Source organism: Branchiostoma floridae, chromosome 3 (assembly GCF_000003815.2).
Source record: "Branchiostoma floridae strain S238N-H82 chromosome 3, Bfl_VNyyK, whole genome shotgun sequence".
NCBI lineage: Eukaryota > Metazoa > Chordata > Leptocardii > Amphioxiformes > Branchiostomatidae > Branchiostoma > Branchiostoma floridae.
This window is the reverse complement of record NC_049981.1, coordinates 25,601,597-25,628,577: the sequence shown is the minus strand read 5'-3', so window position 1 is coordinate 25,628,577 and position 26,981 is coordinate 25,601,597. Positions and strand designations below refer to the sequence as shown.

Here is a 26,981-nt window from a genome sequence, read left to right as displayed (position 1 = left end):
TCGACACTGGTGCCGGTGTCGATGCAAATCGACACCGGTGCCGGTGTCGATTCATTTTGACCAATCAGGGGAGCGATACCCACCTGCCTGGCCTGAATCTACGTGTTAAGGCGTCATAACCAACGTGGAACGGGGCCTTCTGATTGGTCCGCGGCGCCTGGCTATATGATAATAGTCAATAACAGTCGCATGACTATATAAGTGTTGTCTGTTTGAAGTGGGCCTAAGTACCCTTATGGTTTTTGAACTGCCTTGGACAGATCAATGCTGATGTTGCACAGGCCTATATTTGTCTGGGCCATACAATGTCAGGAGAAAACATTTTGCTAAGCCAATAGCACTAGATAGATTATTTTGTAGGCGTTGACATGCCAAAACCTGTTGTACCAGTGTTTACAATGATCTTTGGTTTGTTTGGTATTTAAGCAGCATACTGTATAGGTAAAAAGCACCACCTTGCATTACACTGCAGACTGCAGCTCATAGATCTTTGACACAACATGGCTTTTACAGTTGCATGTCAGACACTTTTGGAGTCAGTTGTCTACTGACCTTGAAGTCCACTTTCTTTTCATGTTGCAAATGTAAATTTCATCATCTGGCTAATTTTGCTGCAGAATTGTAAGGGGTTATTGCTTAAAGTTGATTACCTTTCTGTCCTGCTTAATTTCTTACAAAATTAATTGCAACTTTTGTTTGTTTTTTGCAACTTTTAATAAGACATCTAAAACTTATTGCCATTATTTAATCCTACCACAAATCTTAATCTATCTTTTAGTGGCCATATAGTGATGATATACTACTCCTTGTAATCTTTGATTTTGAAATAGATGAAGATGGATATTTTATGTGATCCCAAAGACCTAAATTCTGGTACAGACATTATGGAAGGTCAATTGCATGATTTTGCTTGTTCAATATTAAATTTTTCTAATGTTTTGTATTTTCCAGTCTGATTACTGGTGCAGAGGCTGAAGTAGGACTGAGTGACCGACAAAACCACTGGAGGTATCAAGGTAGAAAAATTCCTGCTTCTTCTAATTCTTCATACAGCATTTCTTAATCATCTCAAATACGTTTTGTACCTTATGCTCTATTGGCAGATGCCAATACAATGGTCTACCGGTAACCAGAAAACCATTTGATACCATTATTTGCAAGTTGCAATTGTATTTCATGCATTGTTCTTTTGCATTCCCCAGGTCAACATCAAAACCCCTGCTACAAGTTCAAGTGCATTGCATTCCAGAATTTGTAACAATGAGTCTTATCGGTGTTCAAAATCATGGTAGAGAAAATCTCAACAGCAGATGCAGCATGTCGGCATCACAAGGTCCTACTTCAGCCTCTGCACCAGGGCGTGGGCAGCATCCTTGGCAAACAGACCATGCAAATGCCGAGGATACTGCCACGCCTACGTGTGTTGGGGATCCAGCACTGCTAATTCCTAGCACAGAAGCTTCTGCTGTAGAAGGCTCAAACCCAGAATGTAGTAGTGCTTGCTCCCTAGTGTATGGTGCAGAGGCTCAAGTAGGCCTGGACGTAGATCCAAAATATTCAAGTGAAATTATAAGGCTTGGATCATTTGCAATTTGGCCAGACAGGAATGCAAATATAAAACCCCGCAAGATGGCAAAGGCTGGACTGTTCTTCACAGGACAAGGTGATACAGTACAATGCTTTCAATGTGGTAGAACATTTAGTGGATGGATGGAGGGGGATGTACCCCTTCAAAAACATTACCAAGAGAACCCAGACTGTCAATTTGCAAGAGAACTTTTTTTGAGAGACAATGCACCCCTACGATCTCATAGCAGCATTTCTTCAGCACCTAGTGGTGTGGACGTACCAGACAATGCTACATCTGCCGCATTAAACATTGGTGGACATCAATCTTCTTCTAGCCCGGGAAACGATGCTCCTGATTCATGTATTCAACCAATGCAAACATTATCCATAAATGCTGCAAGTAACGCATGCGCAGCTTCTGACTTTTATGCATATGACACTGTTGACTCTCCAAGAAATCTAAAAAATTGCAGTGAACACTGTCCAAAAGACTTGAACACAGAGCTTCATAGAGTCCACACTTTCTTTGGCTGGCCAGAAGGAACACCAGTTCGCCCAGAACGGTTGGCAAAGCTTGGTTTCTTCTATCTCGGGGTCCGAGACAAAGTTGAGTGCGCATTCTGTGGAGGTGTTCTCCACCAATGGGAGGAGGGGGACGATCCAAAGACGGAACATCAGCGACATTACCCACACTGTCCCTTCATACGGAACTGTGCAACCTCTAACGTTCCACTGGACAACCCTGCAACCCCTAATGTTCCCCAAGACAGCCCTGACAGCTGTACAGAGCAACAGTCAAGTGGACAGTGGAGGAACTTTGCCCAGCAGGATTCAACGGTCGAACAACAACAATCTGAGAGGTATCATCGCTGTCTGCTTTCCTGTATATATTTAAGTACTGTATGCTGCTCACAGATGTACTACTAGTTCCAGTTACTGAAGTTATGTTCTGTGTCTAAGAGCATATCTTCAAATATTGTATAATTTCATGTTGCTTGCATAAACATACATAACAGTATTTTCTAATCAGCTATAGCACACACCTTTTTTGCTTCCAGTTACTGGTCTTATTTTGCATGCACAGTCTACACCTAATATATTTCTAAGATGTATCTTTTTCTATCTTTTTTTTTCTAAAGGCGTGGGCACATAGAGAGTGAACCACCTCCACCGCCTGGTGGAACCGACCATCCCAAACATCCAGAGCTGTCATCAGAAGAAGACCGACTGTCAACATTCTTCCGCTGGCCACTTTACAGTCCTATATCACCACGCAAGCTTGCACAGGCTGGGTTTTATTATACATGTGAGTGTTCTCCCAATAAAATATATGCAGGGATTCTGTGGACATGCTTGGGCTTCATAGCATGGATGTATTCTTGGACAGGCTTGTATTTGGATCTTCTAACCGGGAAAATTTCCTGCACTTATTTCCAGATATTGATGACCAAGTCAAGTGCTACTGGTGTGAGGGAGGCCTGAAGGACTGGCAGGCAGGGGACGACCCTTGGACAGAACATGCGCGCTGGTACGGGGAGGAGTGTGGCTTTGTGCTACGAGAACGAGGCATTGGCTATGTCCGTCAGATAAAGAACACCTTTCCTTCACTCGTACAGGTAAGTAGTCATGAGATTTAGATTTTGAAAGATGGCTTACAATAGTGTGCCTGCCGATGTAACAAATAGGTAAAGGTATCCAATTATGTTATCTCAAACATATAAAACCTAAATATCATAATTAAAATGTCATTTCATAGACAGGAATGCATAGTCCAAGGGCCATGGATGAGTATCAGAGAAAATGCACGAGTTTGCCAATCATCATGATGGATAGAACCATTATATCAACAACCAGAGAAACAGTTAATTAATAATAGAAAGCATGAAGCTAGATGCTTGCTGTCACCAAATTTTGGTATAAATTAAGTACTAAATTGGCACAGTTTTTGACAACAGTTGAACTGCATAATTTGAAGATCTAAACCTGTTGTGTTTTCATCATTTCCAGGTTGCACATCACTACTCACAGCAGGACTTTGTTCAGGACTTCATAGTAGGTGCTGCAAATGTCACAGTCCAAGTAGGGGAGGGGGACCCGGAAGATGAGTTTGAGGAACGCGTCTTAGATGCCATGGACTCTAGAGTAGTAAGGAACGTTGTAGAAATGGGCTTCGGCCAGCAGAACGTAGAGATTGTCGTACGCAGGAGGCTCCGTGCACGTAGAGGACCTTTCACAACCATGACAGACCTTGTTGAAGCATTGCTAGCAATGGATGACAACGAAGAACCAGCAGAAGATCCCTACACAGAAGATGAGGAGGACAGAAATGCGGTGGGGCCAACACCAACTGGAAACCAGGAGCCAGCTGTAGAGCAGATGGAAGAGCCTGAAGATGGTAAATTTGACTCAAGCACTATCTACTGTATCAATTTGTACATTTTGAATATATGGTTTAGGTGAACAGAAAGCATATAGATACGCTGTAACTCCAGAGAAAAATCTGTTGCCACTTAGAGTTTATAAATGATGAATTAGCTTTTGACACATTTTTCAAATACAAAGTTTACTAAGAAGATGTGGTAAAAATTTCTTGGACATTTGGTTTTGATATCGTGATTGTTTTTCTTGCAGAAACACCTGCTTCAATGGAGGAACTTCAACGGAGGCTTCAACGAATGAAAGAAGAGCGCATGTGTAAAATTTGCATGACTAATGATGCCACCATGGTGTTCATTCCATGTGGCCACCTGTGCTGTTGTGAGGGCTGTGCTCACACTATGAGATCAAGAGGGAGAAAGTGCCCAATATGCAGAGCACGCATCCTGAAAGTCCAGCGTGCTTTCCTCGCTTAAAGAGACACATGAAAAATAAAACGTATCTACACAATATCAGTCTGTATGTTCAGTTCTAATAGGAACCAAGTTAGAATCTCTTTATTGAGAAACTCAGATTTTCAGGTCCATATCTGTTGTACAACTTTCCAGTTAGAATTGTGTATGTAGACATTGTAGTTTAGAATTTTGTTTCGTTGCAGAAGTAATAGAAGTAGTAGTAGTAGTAGTAAATTGTGTTCCAGTAGTAATATTAGTAGTAGTAGTATAAAAAGCAGTTACAAATTACTGTAGTCTTAGACGGGAACGCTCGTATATGCTAGCCGACCACAATCTGTTCCATCAACGTTTTAAGTTTGCTATAAAATGGTGTTCTCCGAACAGCATCCCCCTTCCATTGAAAATGTGCGACTCGTGGTGTGTTTTTCAATCAGCCAAGTCACAAGGGTAGGAATTACGTCACAGTGAAGCGATGTTCTCCCGTCCTACACAAAGAAACCCTGGGAGACATTTTCCTACTCAAAAGTGGCATGAAAACCATTCCCAATGACTCAAAGCGAAGAAGGGTTAATGAAAATGTTCCTTGCCACCGGTACTAGCAATGTTATATTAATCAACTATGCCACGCCATAGCTAGCTATGGACGACATCCACTGTGAATGCTTATCTATAACGTTACCACGAAGCGGACATGGGCGCACAACATAACAAAACCTCGACATGAACACAGCCCTTTTCAATTGCGTCCCGAATTCCCTTCATACAAATGTGAAAACGCACGAACGTTATGATAAAAGTGAGTCATAAAACCTCGCAGTATTGTAAAACATTTCAAGAACGTCTGAATTCTAGACCACAAGCAGCCCTGTCGGAATAGGGGCACCTGACCCAGCGATCTTAACAAATGTGCAACACTTATCAAATGAACAGTTTCCAGATTTACATTGTTGATTTCATGAAAGAAACGTTAGAAAGAAGTACCTTAACAACTGACGCAGTCAATGTACTTCCAGACTACACCTGTGGATGGCTTCCTTCTATAGTCCCTTGGTCTTCTGTTGCAAGTGGCAGAACACCTTACTTCCCGCGGTTGACGTATGACGCAGGTCAACACAACTAAACGCTGTCGTTCGGTCCGTTGAAACCTTAAATTTGAAAAACGAACGACTGCGCATGCGAAACGCCCCAAAACCGTTGGAGGGGGATTCCCCTGTGTGCATGTGAACAGTGCGTGCACACATTGGCTCTGTGCCAAAATGTGAACGGCAGCAACCGCCATTTTGACTCACAAGACCCCTTATTGTGTGTTTACTGTGAAACTGCAACGGTTTCTGTACCGAGAATGTGCATTACATCCACACGGATCGTATTGGTCAGTTGTGAGATGACCACGCCAGTTAGCTAAAGTGAAAAGTCCAGAAATAGTGGGCCGGTGGCATTGGCTGACGTATTCACAAGAATGGCAACCGACAATGTCTTTACATCATGTACTAATAAACTTTACATATTAAACCCACTATGCCACCGGGTTCGCTTAAAAGGCTGGGCTGTCTACCAGGCCAGGCTACCTGGCCTGTCTACCTGGCCTGGCTATCACGTCAGGCTGCTCAGATCCCCCCATTCATAGCCCCATCATATGGCACTCAGCCAAAATAGCTGATTGACAGGCATAGTAATTGCTAATCTCAAACCCTACCAGTGACCTGATGCTGGCCTGTCCACCACTGGCTGGGTCCTTTGGGATGTGTCTAAGGGAGGCCTTGCTTGCAGCGTGTCAGGAACACAAGTACCAGTACTGTGTGGGTGTATGTTTGTGTGTGTGTGAATGTGTGTGTGTTTGTGTGTAAGAATGGGCTTGCCAGCAACAGAAATTCGTTTCTTTATTGAATATCTGTCTTCTAGAACAGAAACTATCTCAGCTTGTGCAACAAGAAGGAAGAGCATAAATCATTGTAAAGCTAAACTTGTACTGACCAAGGGGGGTATCATTACATGTACCTCCTTGTTCTCTATGCTAGTATGCCATGTTGACATATACAATCTCGGTAGTCACATAGCCTTTTTGAGGCTGTGGATTGTTATCCACTGTACAATTTTTGTGTCCAGGACAGAGCCCAATCCTCTCTCCAACCCCCTTGTACAAGTTGGAGTGGGGAAAGTACTGTAATCAGCACAGATTTTGTGACATGTCAAAAGATTTGAACCCAGGACCTCTGTTTTCTAGGTCTAACAACCTAAAGCATGTACCGAACACAGTGCTGGTACAGCACTTGAATGTGTTCCTGACACACCATAAAGGAAGGCCTCCCAGACCAGTGGCGGCGGCACCATGGGGGCAGTGGGGGCGGCTGCCCCCACAAAAAATGCCCCCACGATAAAATAAGCTGAAACACATAAAATCAAGCTGAAGCTTAGTGTATATTTTCACTAATGGAAATTTCATCAAATCTCGCTAGTCTACTGGCAAAATTTGGCCCTGAAAATGCAGGAAATGACGTTTCAGAGGGTCCAGATTTCAAAATTTCAAAGGACCTCCCTTGTGAGGATTCGCGCCGTCGGCACTGGACATGGTGGGGAAATGCTACCAGAGCGTCGTCCCCCACGACCTTTTTCTAGTAGAAATTTCATTATCAAACTTAGATTTGTTTACAAGCAAAATGTTTCCCTCAAATGCAGGAAATGGCATTCAAAGTGTCCTGATTTAAAAATTTCTCCAAAACTCCCTTGCGGCGGCTTGCGTCTTCGGGGCTCACGACGACGTAGTGCAAAATATGCTGGTGCGTGGGTCGTCGCCCTCAAAAATCGTTTTCTCTACTAGAATTTTAATTAAATTCAGCTTAGTCTGTCTGCAAAATTTCTTCCTCAAAATACAGGAAATGGCGTTTCAGAGGGTCTAGATATCAAAAATTTCCAGAACCTACCTTGCAACGGCTCGTACCTTCGCTGCTCGAGATGGTGAAAATATGTTGGGGGTGTCGCCCTCAATAACTAAAGCTAAAACTATGTGTATTTTTGATAGAAATGTCATTGAAGTTAGCTTAGTCTGGCAGCAAAATTTGCCCCTCAAAATACAGGAAATAGCGTTTCAGAGGGTTTAGATTTGAAATTTTTCCGGGGGTGCATGCCCCCGGACCCCCCTAGAAGGGTCGCGCCTCCGGCGCGACACCTCGGGCCTTCGGCCCTCGATTTAGTGATATGAGAAATTTTCGCCCCCACAACTAAAAAATGGTGCCGCCGCCTCTGCAGACACATTCCCGAAGGGTCCAGCCAGTGGACAGGCCAACCTCAGGTCACTGGCAGGGTTTGAAATTAGCAATTGCTATGCCTGTCAATCAGCTATTTTGGCTGAGTGCCACATGATGGGGCTATGAATGGGGGGATCTGAGAAGCCTGACGTCATAGCCAGGCCAGGTAGCCTGGCCTGGTAGACAGCCCAGCATTTTAAGCGAACCCTATGCCACCAACGCGTAAAATATCGAATTTAGGCCTTAACCTAGCGATGCAATTTTGGGGCTCCAAAAAGGCTCAAATTCAAACAGTACGGTAGCCTGGTTACCAAACCCCAGCCCGATCTCAAGTAAAGATATATTTTGAGGTTGGGGTATGGTATCCAGGCTAACAGTACGGTTAAGAGACATACAAGTTTCAACACAATTGTTGAGACATATTAATAAGTTCTGTTGGTTCTGGATATTTTCGTGCTCAGGGTGTTTTTCATTGCTGTCTTTCACAATTTATCTATTAGCGTAGCCACGGTAACTGTTGGAGGGCTTCTTTTGCAGTAGTCTTATAGATTAGCCTTCTCAACATAGGGCTATAAAGTATAAAACTACATGCCAAAGAAGCCCTCCAATGACTGCCGCGCCTATAACAAGTGGAGATTGTGTACGTGTTCTCGCGAGACGGGTTTTTGTCATTCCAAAACGAATAACAACCGACTGAAATGCCAAAGGTCGAGTCCGTGAGCCTCATTTTGATCCCCTTCAGTCGGGTACGAGCGAGCATGGGATGTATTTGTTGAGACTTCTGTCCAAGTGAGTATCATTATTTATTCAATATTCATCTCACCCATAGGCTGAATAGACTCGTCCAGGTAAACATGTATCGTAGCTTTGTCACAGCACCACCAGAACATACCGAACATATGCTTAACATTTCTGATAACGCCGTCATATTCAGCATATCTTCAGCATTTCGGCTTCGCGTTCTAGTGTGAACAATACTTCCTCTTTTAGTACCCAATACTATCGAAACCTTTCGCTCTGGACAGTTCCTCTTTTCGACATCCCTGAAACAGGAACTCAGGCGTGTTGATATTCAATGGCAGGGGGCCTTTTCTGATGAAAAGAGGAACTATACTTTTGAAGTGAGCGTAAGGATAAGATCGTTATTTTAACAGAAGTTATATTTTGGCCGGTGATGTCACGCGAGAGTTGCATGGTCTATGTTTAGACTATGACCTCATAAAACTTTCCACCTGTATTGTGCGTGACGTCATGGTCACGGTCAGCAGTAAGAGGAAGGTGCCTACATGTCGCCAACGTCAACATACATCATCCATCTGCCTGGTCTGTCAGCTGACTCTAACCATTGTGATGTATTGAGGGCTAAAGGCTCAAAGTTCACAGGTGAAGCAATATTAAGTCAAAGGGTTTCCTTTATTGTGCTAGATTTTGCCTTTGCTTAGGACTGGGTGTGACGCAGTCAGAAAATCCACAGGCCTTCGCTAAGCCTTCTGGGAAATTTACCTGTTGTTTCGAGTGTTTCAAAACTCAGTCTGGAGCCTATGTATAGATACGTTGTGCGTCTAGTTTCGCTGCGTCATTCAATGTGCCTTTCAGTTTATATTGCAACGTCTACTGGCGTATTTTAGTCCCAAAAACAGACTTTTACTTGACTTGTTACTAAAATGGCAGGGGAGCATCCGGTTGCCTGCACTTTAGCTTTGTTTAGTCTACCGTTTGTTTTATGTCACGCAAATACCCACTTTAAAGTTTTGTGTTGGTTAGCTGACAAAACCAGGTGTTCCACGTATCAATGCTACATTCACGGCCGCCTAGCCGTGGCCACTGTTGTCTGCTTCCTCTTAAATGTAGTCAGTCGCAACGGCTAGCGGTCGCCTAGACTTACAAAATAATTACTTATAGCTTATTAAACAAATAGCTGTTACACTCAAGTCAGTACACCTATGTATGCACGAATGTGTTTGTACAGTTTGGGTGTGTGTAAAAGGTGATCAAAATCGATGAAATGGATTGTTTTCTTCGACCTGAGGAAGTACATGCATGTAGCTGCAGTATAAAGGTAGATACAGATTTAAAATCCAGCCGAGTTTTAGAGATCTTTTAGCTTTACCAGCTTTGAATACGTCAAGTTGCATGTTACCATGTAAAAGAAGCAGTTTCAAAGAAGTGTTGACTGGGGTGCTTGACATGACAGTGTACCAATGTATATTTTGTAAAACCTTTGCAGCGAAAGACACATGCAAGGCGATCGAGAAGACAGCGGATTCTATCCAATTAAAACAGAGATCCTAAGTGATATTCAAAGCAAACAAAAAGAAAAAGGGAGAAATATTCACAATTAAAAGCAAACATGGCCCAAGGATACGGCACCAAAGGACAGGACGAACCTGATTTGGTGAGAGACATGGCAAGACTCGGACGAGCGGAGGCAACACTGCCAACAGCAAGGGAAAACGGTCAACAAGAAAACCTTCCTCAGTCGGAAATTTGCCTCTCTGTGGCCATTAACAGGATGGCATCTTTTGCTCTTTTAAATAATTTGCTATTGTCAATGAATGTCCGTAAACTAGCCAATGCTGGGCTATACTATCCAGGGACTGGAAACAAACTTGTCTGTTACCGGTGTAATGGGGCGATAGATATAGAAAGTTGGACAGATCACAACGAGCCAATAGGAAAACACAACCGACTATATCCACAATGTTCAAACTCGAAAGCGTTAGATGTTCCAGATGGAGGAAGTGGCCATCGTTTCAATGGAGAATGCAAGACACAAAGACCGCTGTCGAGTCTTAAATATGAAAGTAAGATCGATTCGACAGATGCAGGTGCTTCGAATTCAAAGAAAACTGTTGTGAACGACGTACGATCGTGCAGCAGCTTGTGCCCAAAAGACCTGAATACCGAACTCCACCGCTTACACACGTACTACGGGTACGGATGGCCGATGGACACGCCCGTATCTCCAGAACAGTTGGCAAAACTGGGCTTCTTCTATCTTGGTGTACGAGATAAAGTAGAGTGTGCGTTTTGTGGCGGGGTTCTACACCAGTGGGAGCAAGGAGATGATCCCAAAGTCGAACACGAACGACATTACTCCCACTGTCCTTTCATTCGGGGGTACGCAACCGCAAACGTCCCGCTAGAATCTACCAGACAGCCTACTACGTCGCATGAGGATACGAACGGCACTGCAAAGTTATCGCCCTTTATTCGACAATCTAGTTTACCTCAGTCAGCAACATTGAGCTCACAGTGTCAACAGCAGAGTCGCTACTCACATGAGACAGAAAAACGACCTCAAACAGAGAATAAAAAGGGCCCAAAACGCCCCGATCTGTCGTCCGAAGAACTGCGAGTCTCCACGTTCTTGAGATGGCCGCTGTACAGTCCTATTGCACCGCGGAAACTGGCACAGGCTGGGTTCTATTACACATGTAAGTAGTGGAAATTGTTACTTCTTCAGCTTATATAATATGTTGCTTTTGATATATAGTTTATCCAGTTTTTTTTTAAATTCAATACTGGTCCCTGTTGTATTTGAAAATTATACGGTAACCTTGTTCAGCGTTTGTGTGTGTTTGTTTTCACTGCGTATATCTTTGTGGATGTTGTTCAGCACCAAGGACAGGTATACTTGTGTGGTGTTCAGCACCAAGGACAGGTATGTTTGTGTGTTTGTGGAGTTTGTTGGGATCTAAGAGTGGAAGGTGTTCAGTACCAATTACCAAGTGCGTTTGTGGGCGGGTTGCGTTCAGCACCAAGGACAGATGTGCGTGGATTCATATGGTGTTCAGCAGATAGAAAGAACCGTAACGTTTCTCCCTGGCTCCCTCTCCAGATATGGATGACCAGGTGAGGTGTTTTTGGTGCGATGGCGGCCTGAAGGACTGGCAGGCGGGGGATGACCCATGGACGGAGCATGCGCGCTGGTACGGGGAAGAGTGTGACTTTGTTCTGCGCCAGAAAACCCTCAGCTTTATCCAAGAAGTCAAACGGCGCCATCCAGTGCTGGGACAGGTGTGTTCTATTTGACAGGGTTAGTTCACGAAAAGAAGCTTAGTCTAGTGCCTTCACACTAGCAAAAGAAAGATCCAATAGACGATAGATACATGGGATAAAATCAAAATGGCTATAGTTGTCACGTTGACGATGCCATTTCAATCAAAATAGAGAGTCGCTTTGATACACTTTCAGGTCTCTGTGATTTCATCGTCTCGATCTTTGGACCTGCGCACGGGGAATGTGATATAGCTCCATTACATTATTTATAGTGAACATGGAATTGTTGAACATTACAATGTATATTATGTTTAAAAAACGTCATCCAGAGCTTGCTTGTTTGGTCCTCAATGTGTTAGGTTCGTCAGGAGGAAGAGACGTTCAACCAAGCCTTCGTGTCCAGTGGCGCAGTCACCATTGGGTCTCAACAGGCCGGCGTACAGAACCCACAGACGGAGACACCGTACCACGCCATGTTTCAGGAAGCCATGGACTCACGTCTGATCCAGAGCGCTCTCGAGATGGGCTTCGAGCGTCAACAGGTGGAAAACATCGTCCATAAGCAACTGAGGAGGCACGGGAGACCGTTCGCGAAGATGACAGACATTGTAGAGGCTCTCCTAGCTCACGGGGAGGGTCAGAATGGCTCCGAGGATGAGGACAAGAAGAACGCGGCTGAGGCAAAGACTCAAACCACACAGGAGAGTCCACCTGTGTCCGGAGCACAGGCCCCACCGGACCCAAGTGAGGCACAACTTGCCGCACAAGGTAAGCAATACGTCGATAGAAAAGTTGCCAACATATCCTAGTACCCTGGCAACCATTGTTGACTAACTGAGCGATCCGCCTAACAAAGTCCCTGATTCATCTTATTGCCTAGCTACATGTTTGTGTCACGATATTGTCGTAGTATATATACAATTGCTAGAATTGGATGGATATCAGGCTATTATAACGTTTGTATTAGATCTTTTTTTCTCTAATTGCTATATTATACATAATACATTGTGGTATGTGTTTGGACCTGGAGGTCGGGACCAGGCTAGTACATATTTGACTCCATTGCTTGTTCTAAGTTCACAAATTTGATACCGGAGTCTCTAGTTCATGTGTCCGTAAAAGTCAAACTTCTGCAATGTACCTGGCCACTCGGTTTTAATAGAACAGACGAAACTATTTCTAATGATTATAATACATTGCGCCTGCACACTCGTGTACCACAGGTGTTGAGGAGAACCCGGCCCCCTCTGACGTCAGCAGCCTCCAGCGGCAGCTGCAGCAGCTGCTTGAGGAGCGCACGTGTAAGATCTGCATGGACGAGAGCGCGTGCATGGTGCTCATCCCGTGCGGACACATGTGCTGCTGTGAGAACTGCGTGCAGATGCTGCGCGCGCGCGGAGGGAGGTGCCCCATGTGCCGGGCCCGCATCCAGCGCGTCCAGAAGACGTTCATCGCCTGATGTCGGATGAGATGAACTTTCCAGCCGTCAGTGTAACGTGTGAAGATACTACACCTGTACTGCAGTCTTACTAACTCTATACTACAGTGAACCACCAGTGCAATGGCCTCAGTTAAGGGAAGAGCGTTCAATAATATAAAGAATAATCTTGATTTTACATAGCTTTATATTGTCCTTTCGACCTTGTATTTAAGAGTAGAACTGAACCGATGCCCCATTATGTACATTTAAAAGAACATTTATGAATCATTACTACCACGTGGGCCTCGTTGGACTCAACAAGTAACTATATGCAGTATTAAACATGGTAAAATTGGATTTTAAGATTCTGTTCAGAATCATATACTAAATACATTCACAAGAGCCGTAATTAGGTACATGTACATGTATTGTAATTGTAAGCTATAGTTGTAACCAGCGGCTAGACAGATACAACATTTATTGTATTTGAAATAAAGCAATGATACGGTATTGGACCAAGACAAGAAGGATCTGCTCTCTAGATTAATCATGATGATCTTTATTGATACAACAAAAGAACAGCGACTTTTGTAAGGTCTACTACAACTATATATCTGAACAAACAGGTTTATACGATCACCCACCTGCATGAATCTCTATGAATAAGTATCAATATATCAACATGATGAGTCTAGAGTATCATTTACACCATTGGTTCTAAGGTATAAACATTCTTTGATATATTTCCCAATTTGTACAATGTAAAGTAAATTAAATGAAAATATTATCAAATGTCTACTACTCTGCTTTGCTCTACTCTGCTCTGGACAGAAATTAAAACATACACATGCTTAGTGTAGTCTGTCCTGATAATAATTATAGCTTCTTATGATGAATGACTGAAAGCAAAAGTGCACTACAGATTATGCATAATTCTCCATACACATATTTCTATAGATTCAGAAACATGATTAACCTTATATTCAACCACCAACTGATTAAACTCTACATTGAAACAGCGTGGTCCCATTACACATTATCTGACTTGACTCGTTCACTCACTCACTGATTCACTGACTCTCGCTCACACTTAGTGACTCACTCAAATGCTCACACACTAACTCACCCACTTGCTCACATGTTCACTTGTTAGTACATGATTGTCACGGTACTGTCTGTGAAAAATTTCAACTTCTAAAAGTTGTGTCCGTTCTTTACCCAAAAGGGTTCAGTCAAAAGTTACACATCCAGGTGATAAGAGATGCCAAAAATCAGTTACTCTGACATTCACAAACAACTGGATATGATTTTGGAAATGTTCAAACAACAGGAGCTAATTGACTCATTTGCATCAACCTTGTCTTAACTTTGTCTTTCTTTTGCCTTCTATTGGACTTTCCAAAATTGTTTAAATCTCCTTTGAATACCAATTCATAGATATAAAAACCAGGAGTGCTCTTCAACCAGCCTTCCCCAGTGTCACTGACAAAAGACAGTGGATGCTGTCTGAAATGGCTGACCGTTTCCAAAATCATATCCAGTTGCTTGTCTGATCTGCTGACTGTTTCAAAAATCATATCCAACTGCTTTTTGGTAAACATAGGGTTTGAGTCCCTGTCAGTCTACAGGAGCTCCACCCTCAGCTTAATCCCATTCTCAGGGGTGGGGAACTGCTTCCACTTCATGATCTTCAATGGAATCTGAAGAAAACACATCAAAGTAAACAATTGAACCCAACAAACAAAATACTATGATGACTATCAAATAGATGACAAAGGATTTCACTATGCTGCAATAAATAATTCCAATGTTCAGTGTTTTTCTTTCATAAAGGGTGGAAAAGATGAAGCCAAAATACAGCCATGAGGACTTTGATGTATTTAAAGTAAATGTAAAATTTGTTTTATTCCGGATATGAGGGAGTGATTCTGGAGAAAGGGGGTTGTTTTGGTTCCATGCAGATCAGACACTCGTCAGGGGAAAGTTTCAATTGTAATTCAAATGTAATACGTTTGGTTCTTTCATGTGCAAAGAGCAGTGTGCCTGTGACTGATGCATAAAGCTATCCATACACAAGGCTGCTGGCTTTATGTCATTTAAATTGACAAATGCAATCCCTCACAACATGTCTGGGCTAGGGCCAACCCCCCTAGGTATTGTTGAACGTACGTCGGTGTCAGGTCCGGGCACGATGCGGTACTTCCTCAGCACCCTGGCCACGCCCACCTTCAGCTCCATCAGAGCCAGCCTCATCCCGATGCAGTTCCTCGGCCCCGCCCCGAACGGCAGCCAGTCGTACTGATCCCTCTTCTCTCTTTCTTCCTTAGTGAACCTGCAGTGGAAAATGAGATTATACTACGTAAGTGGAAGTCACCTCAATCAAGTTCACTGAAGAGCTACTCTTCCACTGGTCATGACAGAGGACAGACTGTAACATGCTATGCATTGTTACAGGTTCATTGTACCAGGGAAATTCTGTTTGACACGAAGTACAAGTACAAGACTCTGGACTAATGTCTATGGGTGAGCAACAATAGCCAGGTATCAAATCCATTACTATTTGGTCCAGAGGCTACTGATGACTGGACCATGCAAGCTATGCTAAATGTTAAGGACTGTAGGAGAACAAAATCCAGCTTTTGATTATGTTCAACAAAAACAGCATTATTCAATCAACATGCATGCATGTAAAACTTTGTGCAAAACATACAACTTTTTCCTGTTTTTGAACATTGTATCATGAAAACAGTGGCGGCGGTACCGGGGGGGCAGGGGGGGCGGCTGCCCCCCCGGAAAATATGTTGGGGGGCGTCGCCCCCCCCAGAAAAGCAAGCTGAAACCTTGTGTATTTTTTGGATGATGGAAATTTCATTAAATCAAGCTTAAGTCTAACGGCAAAATTTACCCCCGAAAATGCAAGAAATTGCGTTTCAGAGAATCCCGATTTCAAAATTTCGCCAGACCTCCCTTTTGACGGCCCGCGTCTTCGGCCCCGCACAATATGTTGCGGGAGTGTCGCTCTCAAAAATCTTTTAAACTGAATTTAACTATCGTACTTAGCCTAGTTTAGAAGCTGTGAAGACTGTGGCCCCAAAATGCAGGAAATTACGTTTCAGACGGTCAAGATTTCAAAATTTTCTCCGGACCTCCCTAGCGATAACTTGCGCCTCGGGCGCTCATATAACGACATGGTAAAAATTTGTGTGGGTCATCGCCCTCAAACGATTTCTTTCTTTGACAAAAATGGCATTAGATTTAGCATAGTGTGCCAGCAAAATTTGTCCCTAATAATACAGAAAATGGCATTTCAGAGGGTGCAGATTTTGAAATTTCCCCAGACCAACCTTGCGACAGCTCGCACCTTCGGTACTCGAAATCACGAAAATATTTTGGGGGCATCGCCCTCGCTATTTAAAACCATGTGTCTTTCTTACAGAGTTGCCATCAAATTTAGCTTAGTCTGGCAGCAAAATTTGCCCGTCAAAACGCAGGAAATGGCGTTTTAGAGGGTCAAGATTTCAAATTTTCCCGGGGGAGCAAGCCCCCGGACCCCCCTAGGATTGTTCGGCGCTACATGTGCTGCAAAATTCTGTCAGTAAAGTTCGCCCCCCCAGACGAAATTTGCTGCCGCCGCCTCTGGAAAAAACGTCTTCAAATTCAAAGTATGTGCAATTTAAGATATCTTTAGACATCTTTTAGAAGGCTTCAAAATAATATACCATCATTGTTTGATGTGGCGGTCTTAAGCATGCCTCAGCCTGGGTAAATGTGAGAGTTCAACTATATCATATGTACCTTTCTGGAATGAACTTTTTTGGCTCGGGCCAGCGTTTTGGGTCATTGTGGATTCCGAGAATAGGAATCATGACATTCATCCCCTTCTTGAGAGTCAACCACTTCATCTTCACCTCGTCACCAACAACACGGACAACACTGAAAAAAAATCAATTTCCGTAATCTGAACTAAAATACGTCATGACCAAGAGGCATCTTTGCCTTATGGTGCTGGTACAGTACTGTGAAGATAATTTAGGTATGAGTTAAAATAACTGGACCACATGTACAGTAGTCATTTATCTGAATGTCTATAGACTTGAATGTACCTCAGGGTTCTCTGTATTAGAGATACCTGGACCATCTATTTATGTTTTGCCATCAAAGCCATGGGTTTTTTGAGTACTAGTTCAGGTATTGATACTGGCCTCCAACAATACCTATAGTAAACCTCTATACCTCTGTACCTGAACCTTATGCTACGTTTCGGTTACGTAACTAATACACGATGAAAACTCTACTGTAGTAACTTACGTAACAATATATTATATCATTAGTGTGATGATTTACCCAGAGGCTGGAGAGTACATGCGGAGAGTCTCATGGATACACATTTCCAGGTACGACATCTTGTTGACAGCCTCGTAGTCCACCAGTTCCTACAGACCAGGCGTATCTAAGTTAGTCGTTAAAAGCTCTAACAAGAAACCAGGGAATATTGCTGTCTTTCTGTCAGGTACTTTATGCATTTTTTCTGATATTCTTCTTACAACTTTCAGTGTATAGGGTCAGTGCCTATCTCCATCATTATAGCCCTTGGGCCACACAGGTCACTGCAGTAGGGCACTTAGTCTACTGGTAGTAGAATGTGATTAACTCCCATACTCTTTCTTACTAATGAGACCTAAGCAAAGAAAGCAGTTTAACTATTTTTCAAATATTTGGTATGACTCAGATGGGATTTAAGCCCAAACATTCCAAACGCAAGGCAAATGCTCTACTCCCAGGGTAGGCCATTGCACCAGGCCATTGCCACCTACATTTTGTACCAGTCGGTAGGCAGCTAGAGCTAAATACATTGTGTGACTGGATTTCAGCCTTAAAGGGTAACAATAATTCTAAGAGCGTACCCGGCCCTCCATGACTTGGTTGATCTCCTCCCTAGCCTTGTCCTGTGCCTCCTGATGTAGGGCCAGGTTGTACAACAGGAACCCCATCGTCGTTGCCGTTGTCTCGTAACCCGCAATGAAGAAAAGGAAACCATTTGCCACAATATCGTCCCTGGTGAGAGCTGCAATCAGAATCATGATATGATGGTTTAAAGTCAATAAACGACTTCAAGGCTATTCCAACAGTTTTGGTCTCAATGTTGTGCCCTTCTTAGCTTCAAACACCTATTTCCTACCTTGACTCAGATGAAAATGAGTACTGAGCTCTGTTTGGTTTGGTCCTCTTGGATGGGACATAAAACCGGGGTTACTCTACTGTGTCTACAGGAGGAGAGCCACACATCAAGCATGTTAAGATCTCACATATAGGGGTGCCTTCTGGTGTGAGTCATCAAACCTTACAGTTCAGTCTTATGCAGCATGTACCTACTGTACAAAACTGTTGTGTTACACCCCAAGTAAATGACAAACAAACAAACATAGTACGTTGTTTAGTTCCTTGCACTTGAGTGCCTTCTTCCTTGTTGTCATCGTCATCATCTTCCTTGTGAGCATTCATCATCAGCTGCATAAAGTCCACATGTCTCTGCAAAGGCACATGCAGGGTTATTAATTAACAACAACATGCATGACAATTGTCACTATGTCTTACTGTAAATGCATTTAAGGTCGTGGGGGTTTAATTTCATGTTAGTGGGAAAGAGGAGAGTTTGCGGTGGTTTTAAGGTTGCGGTAGTACCACACACTGTAGTCACATGCTGTAATGGAAAAAAGTTCGCAGTAGTTTTAAGTTCGCAGTAAGACTGCTTTGTGAGAGCCGCGAACATAAAACCACCACGAACATTTCTGCATTTACAGTCTTTCTAGCACAGTACACCCTTTCCTTTTTTTCTCATCTTTGCATTATCTGATATCATGATAGGTGATTTGAGTTCTTCACTCGCAATAAGCATTCAGTTATGACTTTACAAATAAAGTCTGTATCATGGGTTTGATATCAGATATGACAATAAACTAGGAGACTCAGATACCTACATGTGCTTTGTCTTCTGTCTGCCTCATTCCCATCACCTGGTCAACTACATTGTAGAAGAAGCTAGAAACATCTTTGTCCAAGAAACTGTACTCAAAGAACTCCAGAATGGGTTTCATGATCTTGGGAAACAGGACTGCAGAAAAGAAATGCCGCAAGGCAGGAAAGTGAAAATCATTCAATGACATGCTGAGACTTCTTTAAAGGTTTTGTCGGTAATGAACAGAATAGGAACTTCTGACAATATGCTTTTACAGTGAAATATATGTACATGTGTGTCATGACAATAGATAATGATTGCAGTTTTTATTTTTATTTTACTTTCATGTACATTGTCATTTGCAAATTACAGTTAAGACCTTTAAGTTGTAATTTCTATCCATTTGGTGCTTTATATTCAATGCCTGGTATATCATTAATGTCTTAATGTGGTATCAAAACCTTAGACCTGACACAGGTTTTTAAAACATTTGTATTGTGTTGTATACAGCAAGGATAATTGATATCTTTAGAATATCTAAATTGTACCCACAGAAGAGCCAGAACAATGGGTTCCTAAAGGCAACAGCAAAAGGCTTCCTCGTGTACACCACAAATGGATCCTCGGGGTTCCCCTGTGAATCAACCTCCAAACCAAACGCCGTGCGAGCAATGACGTCTGTGGTGAATCCGCTCGTCAGGCTGGAATCAAGGAATGACTGTTAGGCAATTCTTTCCCCGTGCTTGTTTTCTCACATTAGCATTAAGGCCATGTTGATTTGATTATATGGATGACATCCTCTGGGAACTCCAAAACTGATGCGAGCGAGCGAATAAAAAAACAGTTTGGCCAAAAAAAAAAGTTGCCTTCAGTATGAAATCAAAGTGGCCAGGAAGGTTGAACATAGGACTTAACACACATAATATGGTATACCAACAGTTAGGTGTAGGGACCAGTACATCATACGAGTGAAAAACATTTTTTTTTCTTCTTGGACCAATCTGAAAAAAAAACAGACCTGAAAAAAATCAGAGGAACAGGTTTCGCCAAATGGACACACTACACTACATGTCGGCAGGCATTTGGGGTCTTACCGGGGGCCAAGAAGACAACAAGAGCGAAGTCAAGTAGAGTTTATAGTCATTTGTACCAAGTTTCTACAGTCAAAGGTGCAGAGAGACAGTTAGACAGTTACATGGAGATGGGATTTTAAAATGCCAGTGGGAGTCCAATAATCCACCAAACAGATTCCTTTGTAGCAAAATTGACCAATTACCATTGTTTTGAGTGTTGCCAGTTCTCAAGTTTCCACGGACAATAAGGTTTAGGTTCAGGTCCGGACCTGGAAATGATCCTCTGCACCTGAATTTCCTGTACTGGTACCTCCCCCTACCAACAATAGATTTTTTTCTTTCTGTCCTTTCACATCTTATTCTTTGACTTAAGATTTATTTTGGCATTCTATGGCATTAGTTATCTGTTTTCTGATACTTTTTTTTCAATCTACGGAATATTTGTGCTCATTTTACAGCTGCTTTGCACAATTTATTGTGTGGTCGAAAACTTTTTTTTTTTTGGGAAACGGCCGAAAATTGGTGCGAGCGCGGATGTCATCCATATAATCAAATCAACATGGCCTAACTCACTGACAGAAAACTCAGGTTCATATCAATATTGAAAATACACGAGCTATCTACCTCCTAAATCCCTGCTAACCTTATATAGCAGGCCCAGATCTAGAGATACAAAAACCCAGAAGTTCCACTGCACTGTAATAGAAAGCTGCTTGGAGGCCAATTATTGCTCTTGACCTTTGTTTTTCCGAACCCTACCTACCAAATATCATAAGGATACACTGATGGCTTATCAAGTTGCTAGCAACATTGAGCCACTCATCCACAACAAATGGCACCAAAAACATAACTTTCTTAACAATGGGAATAAACCAGACCCTGCATCTGCTTGAGATTAGGATCTATCCATGCTGCTTGCACTGTCCACAAACAAACACACTGGGCAAATGGCACCCAAGGTATTAACCTTCTTAGCAAATGTGATACTAGTACTCACTCCTTAGAGTCAAAAGATTCTCCCTTCTCAGCAAACTTGCCAAGGTTTTTGAGCAGCACGTCAGCACAGGTGTTCATTGCTTCTGACATCTGTTAAAACATTGAGGTAACATCAAAGTCTGTCATAGAATCACACTAAAGCAGAAGTACCTTACCACATGTGAGATGTTGCGGTATGTAATTAGTACTTTCTAATACATGAGATGTCTCCCCATTATGTCATGGATTGTCTTTTATTTCCTACACACAAGAAGAGTCTGCACTTGGGGCACCATAGATGACTCTACGAATTTCAGAGATAAAAAACAAATTTTCTAATGTTTTGCGTATTTTGTTGTCTTCTAAGTCATACTTTTACGTATTACAAAATATCTAAATTATAAAAAAAATTGGCAGAAAAAAAATAGTGCCACAGTGAACAAACCCCGCAGTGCCGCACCAGTGCCCCAAGTGCAATGAAATACTACCTTAAGAGACGAAAACTAAGATACGTTGAGTCTAAGACGCACATGTTTCAGCTTGCCGCCACTGAAGGCTGGACTGAGGGTGCTCCGTACGTTCTTCCAGTCCTCGTCCACCAGCTGGGTCATCATGCGGCACGACGGCTTGATGTTCAGGGACTGACCATCCGGCTGGAATCAATACAATCAACAACAAATTTCCGGGCTGTTTGGGTTATTGGTCCTCATATGTGTCCCTCATGATCAGGCCATCAGCTATCAAGCTACCTACTCTGTATGGTTTTTTCAGATTTTTATCTTTAAATTGTATTTTTCTCATTAACAAGAAAGAACTGTTAGTAGTCAACATGTACAAATTTGGCATTTGGACCATTTTCGAGGCATTTTCAGCACAGATCAAACATAAATTAGATGCAGGGAACTCTGACCTTACACAAGTCACATCAGAGGAATCAGTGCATTCTTAAACTATCGTCACGAGTATAGGTTGTCCCTACAGTTACAAGTCTTTTCTTCAAATCATTCGTGAAGTGTGAGAGAGCAGGCGATCTAGTTTATTTAGTTGTCATTTGCAAATTTAGAACAATTGTGGTTTGATCATAATTTAAAAGTTTTGCTGTAATACACAAGCATTGCACATACTGAAGTCAAATCACTTTCATATACTCACTGCGCGATTGGTAAACTTATGAAACTGCTTGACGAAGACTTCTCGTAACATTTCTGGGTCAGAGATAGTGATGTATACGGTCCTCCCCATGTAGGATCTGAGCAAGAAAATGGATCGAGATGTGGTGACTCGGACAAGTTACACACGCAACAGGTTAATATTTCAGAGGATTTTAACATTCACACTTCAAATGATATATTCTATGTTAGTAATTGTTACTAAATTAATTCAACATAGTGTTCGTGTAACCTACCCATATACTGCACCAAACTTGTTGATCCTTTCCACCTGTGCGTCAGGGTTCCATACTCCCTGTAAAGAGATGATAGATCAAAACAAGGAAACTTTGTGCATCCATTTTAAATCTTGCTTAGATATATCTTGTCCAACAACTTGATGGTTGATTCTGTATTTCTTCGATGATCAACTTGATTCAGATACATTTTGAAAGTGGTAGTTGTATCAATCAGCTGAGTCAGGATAGCCTAGCGGACATAAGATTCACTTGAGGTGCAACCAGTTCAATTCCTGGCTAGACATTGTGTCCTTGGGAAAGTTACTTTAAAGTTTAATATATAACAAGACTATCCTCACTCCACCAATGTGTAAAAATGTACACGACTTAAGTTAGGGAAGTACATACAATTAGGCAGTAGAAGTGGAGGTAATTGGGCCCCACCTTTCTATGCTCAGACCACATAGATAAAGTAGAAAAAAACACCTGCCCTTATCCATGCTGCCTCAAAAAGGTTTTGCCTTAAGTTTGCGACTAACTCTATCCATTTTATACCTTATCTTTTTTAAAACTTGGAGACAACAGCTACAGTAGCCTGAGAACTTACAGTTTTCATAGTCTGATGCATGTTTCCTATGACTGGCAATGGTTTGGGGTGGGGGATTCCCATCTTCTTGAGCATATTCATGGGCCTCATGCAATACCTGAAAAGGAACAGTTGAATGTACAATTTTTAGGCAGGCTATGACAAAAATGATCATCAACATCATGGAATACTGTGCCGCAGGTATCCTGCAATTCTTCCTTCCTTCACCCACAACGATAATGTTAATAGATAATAACAGTCATGCGACTATATAGTTATCATAGATCTAAAGCAGGCCTTACGTTATATCAACTGTTCAAAGGTTTAATGAGTGTATTTGAGTACAGCAATTCTGTTTTGAATTTCATCACTCAGATGTCGGTTTGAAAAATTGTGTCCCTCAGAAGCAGTCAACCCAAAATAGAGGGTCTGCATGCTCTTTTCCGTATTGCAGCCTATTTTTATTTCCCGTAACTCGTAGGGAAAACCATCTTATCTACGTAATTCGCAGCGAGGCGACCAAATTTAGCGTAATTGCCTCCCTTGATTCGTAACACGTAGGGGGTTCTTCTGAATTCAGCGTTAATTGTTGTCCGGACCCCCCAAGCAGACCCCTAAAATAAGGTTAGGGTCAGTCAGATAACTGGTTTTCCTAGGCCTCAGACCACCCCAGGTGTACAAATGTATGACTAAGGCATTGTCTACTAACTTTTCTGAACTCTATCTGACCTGGCAGTATAGTAGGTCAACAAAACCTCCTGTTATGCCCAAATATGGGCACAAAGCAGGTGCATGGTCCAAGTTAGTTCATCTCCAAGCAGACATGTGGTTGTTGAGTTCATTTTGGCACCACACATGCAGTACATGTGAAATAATGATTTAAGAATGTATAAACCTCTGATCACTCCAACAAACCTTCCAACGTTTCCATATTTCCATGTTGTAGAGATTCATTTGAAACTAGATTCCCACTACCTCATACCTTCGCCAAATGATATTAATCTTTTTGAGTATTTCCCGTTGATAATGCAATTAAGGTCCTCATTTGCATAATTAATCTTCTGTTCCAACCAACAACACAAATAGTTCGAAGTATGAATGAATATTAGCCTGTGTTTACACAAGCTCTCGCCGGCTGGGCTTAATGACCCCCTCCTAGGGAGGCGGCAATCTTAGGGCCGGCCGCTAGGGGCGCGATTTTAGTCAGGCTAGAATATTATCTTAGCAAAGAAGGCTATTGTAACATTTATTCATGCATAAATCATGTACATGTGATCCTGATTTGCATGGTTTATGTCTAATGCTGTTCACCTTCACCCAGCTTCATGATGCCACAAGTATGAAATTTCCATCATTTAGCACTATAGAATTATAGTACCATCTCATTAATCATGCAAATTAAGTCTTCATTAGTAAAATTGATATCTACCAACTTTCCTCTCTTTCTCTTTTACATATATGACAAGTTTGAGAGTCCTAGGGAATGCAGTGGATTTATAAACTTTTCTCATTAATAATGCAAAGTGGCTGTTGATTTGCATAATTAATATCTTATCATATCTTATCACGTGTGTCACCGCTTAGGCTATCTAACCATACAAAAAATCATGATGATACATGAACACCTTATTTTCATCCAAAGCTTGAACCAAAATGGCGCCTACTTTACCTAAAAAAGCTGCTAGGGGGCCCAAACTTACTCTCTGCCAAAAGAGCTATATCTACCACCTAATTGCAAAAATAACGAACACAGCATGTTCATAACAAAAGATATAAACAAATGGAAGTTCCACTGCAGTACCTTAGGAAGCCACTTGGGGGCCCTTAATCGAATTTGATTTTCACTTTCCTGACACCTAACTGTGACCCACCTACCAAATATCATCAGGATCCATTTTCAAGGCTTTTCGAGCTTAATGTTGTTGACAGACAGACGGACAGACAGAAACACTCATAAATGGCACCCCAAATATAACCTTCTTGGCGAATGTACTTATTTCATTCCGGTGGCACGGAATGTGCTGAACAGTTTACCAATTTCTTACGATCGCATGGCTAACAAAAATGATTTGCAGCCATTGCAGATGCAATACTTACAGGTAAAATAGCACAGAAAGTGCGGCCAGTAGAACCCATGTCAACGGGATAGGGAGGAAGTCTAACTCCATAGTTGAGGGTCAGCTAGTGGAGAAAAAAGTACCACCATGCGAGAGATACGATACTATTTTGACACGATCTGCACAACGAACCGGCTTCGATGAAGGTAGTTGAAGGAAAGAGGACGGTGGGAGGGTCAGTCCCCATATGTTGTGTTTGTGGTAGCAGAACACAGTATTCATGCGCGACCCACGGGTATATGACGCTATACATAAAGTAGTGCTGATATTGATGTTTGGAGGCTGAAAGGGAAACATTATTTTAGAGGTAGCCGGATATGACCTGTACTGTATGGTTAATGATTTTGTCAAATTTGATACTGTATGATTTGGATTGCAAAGGTTTTTTCAGTTCGTGTATCAATGCGCAGCTGCCTTTTTGTGTGAGCCGGCTGTAGTTACTTGACCAAGGGTGAACGACCGGCAGAGCGAAGTACGCATTTTGCAGATGAGCTCACTTCCGGGTGCGGCCAGCTGATCATGAGCTAACGTCTATTTTCACCTGTAACGTTACGGCAAAGAACGAAACGGTTCAATACCGTTCCCAATCACCAACTGACACATTTTGATACATCATCGCTTTTTTACCTTCGCCAAGAAGATTATACTTTAAATATTTTACACTTGCCATTGAAGAAGGTACATTTTGGGTAGCGTTTGTTTGTGTGTAGAATACCAGCATAAGTTGAGAACACCTGGATGGATTGTACTGATATAAGGTATGTGGGTAGATCTTGATGAGACCAAGAATAACCTCCTTGATGAGACCTGGAATCAATTAGATTTTGGGCCCCCGGTTGGCTTGTTGTGGTACTGCAGCCGAACTTCTGGGTTTGATATCTCAAGTTTTGGACATGCTGTAGCTAAGTTAAGTATGATGTTTGAGTGGTAGACAGCTGTTGGGTCCGACAGTAAGTGGTATAGGTTTGGGCAAATACTGGCTTGTTTTGCAACTGCATGGGCTGGTTTAAATTTAGTGTCAGCCTTTGAATGTGAATATTAATCTAAAGAAGGGGCTGACGGATCGTAATGATTTTTGGTAGATAGCTCAAGTGATGCTTCATATGATTGAATATCAATCATTTAAATCGGAATCCAATTTGCATACTTAAAACCCGCTATGTTCCATCAAAGGACTATTGCAACATTTCACATTAATAGCCGAGAAAAAGAAGAATATTAGTAGGTAAATGTTATGCAAATTAATAATACTAACTAATGAGAAAATACTATAATCACATTGTGGTAAATGAGGGATTTTTTTTTACTTTTGCCAGTTGGAAGTTATGTGCAGGAGAGCAACACTGGACATAAATTATGCTTGAGGACCTCATTTGAAGGCATTATCAGAAAATGTGATTAAAGCTTTTATCTCAATATAGATTGTGTACGTCCGTTATTTGGGTGGTGGAAATGATCAACTTACATGATTTATGCAAATGAGGACCTTATTTGCATAAATTATGGCAATCATAGTTGTAAAGGTTAAAGGGTCGTCGATCTCTGGTTCAGGTGATGTCTTCAATTAGATAATTGAACAAAAGATCTCATTTATAATATATGAGCCCTGTGTAAAATACGTCACTGTGAAACACTGACCTGGGCCAACGAAGTTCATCCCAGGGAGGTACTTTGACCCAAAACGTTGATATTAGGACATACTGATTTGATCACATAGTTGTCACCATCTTGGTACCCCAAAATCAATTGGAGTCGAGGACGAAAAAAATAGAGGTTGGGCGTTATGCCATCTGCCTGGTCAGGGAGGTTTTACGGAAGAT

At 42.1% G+C, this 26,981-nt stretch overlaps 2 protein-coding genes across 2 annotated transcripts in view; one reads left to right on the top strand and one right to left on the bottom strand.

The window, feature by feature from the left end:
- LOC118411782 overlaps positions 1–14,102 on the top strand; it is a 16,761-nt gene extending 2,659 nt beyond the window's left edge. Inside the window, exons 2-11 of the mRNA XM_035814269.1 lie at positions 952–1,016; positions 1,203–2,429; positions 2,709–2,875; positions 3,007–3,185; positions 3,577–3,964; positions 4,201–4,418; positions 9,942–11,082; positions 11,487–11,665; positions 12,007–12,415; positions 12,871–14,102. Of these exons, the coding sequence (XP_035670162.1) occupies positions 1,261–2,429; positions 2,709–2,875; positions 3,007–3,185; positions 3,577–3,964; positions 4,201–4,418; positions 9,942–11,082; positions 11,487–11,665; positions 12,007–12,415; positions 12,871–13,106 (4,086 nt within the window). The 5' untranslated portion in view covers positions 952–1,016; positions 1,203–1,260 and the 3' untranslated portion in view covers positions 13,107–14,102. The remainder of the gene's footprint in view (positions 1–951; positions 1,017–1,202; positions 2,430–2,708; positions 2,876–3,006; positions 3,186–3,576; positions 3,965–4,200; positions 4,419–9,941; positions 11,083–11,486; positions 11,666–12,006; positions 12,416–12,870) is intronic.
- A 6-nt stretch (positions 14,103–14,108) lies between these two features.
- LOC118411232 (cytochrome P450 3A8-like) lies at positions 14,109–25,368 on the bottom strand. Its single transcript, XM_035813368.1, has 14 exons — positions 25,142–25,368; positions 23,066–23,162; positions 22,477–22,535; positions 22,224–22,320; positions 21,602–21,724; positions 21,094–21,182; positions 19,576–19,724; positions 19,046–19,179; positions 18,497–18,596; positions 17,972–18,132; positions 17,412–17,500; positions 16,863–17,000; positions 15,237–15,399; positions 14,109–14,767 (listed from the first exon to the last, which is right to left on the bottom strand). Exons 1-14 carry the CDS (start codon positions 25,210–25,212, stop codon positions 14,690–14,692), a joined length of 1,548 nt encoding a protein of 515 aa, XP_035669261.1. The 5' UTR covers positions 25,213–25,368; the 3' UTR covers positions 14,109–14,689.
- Positions 25,369–26,981: the final 1,613 nt, after the last annotated feature.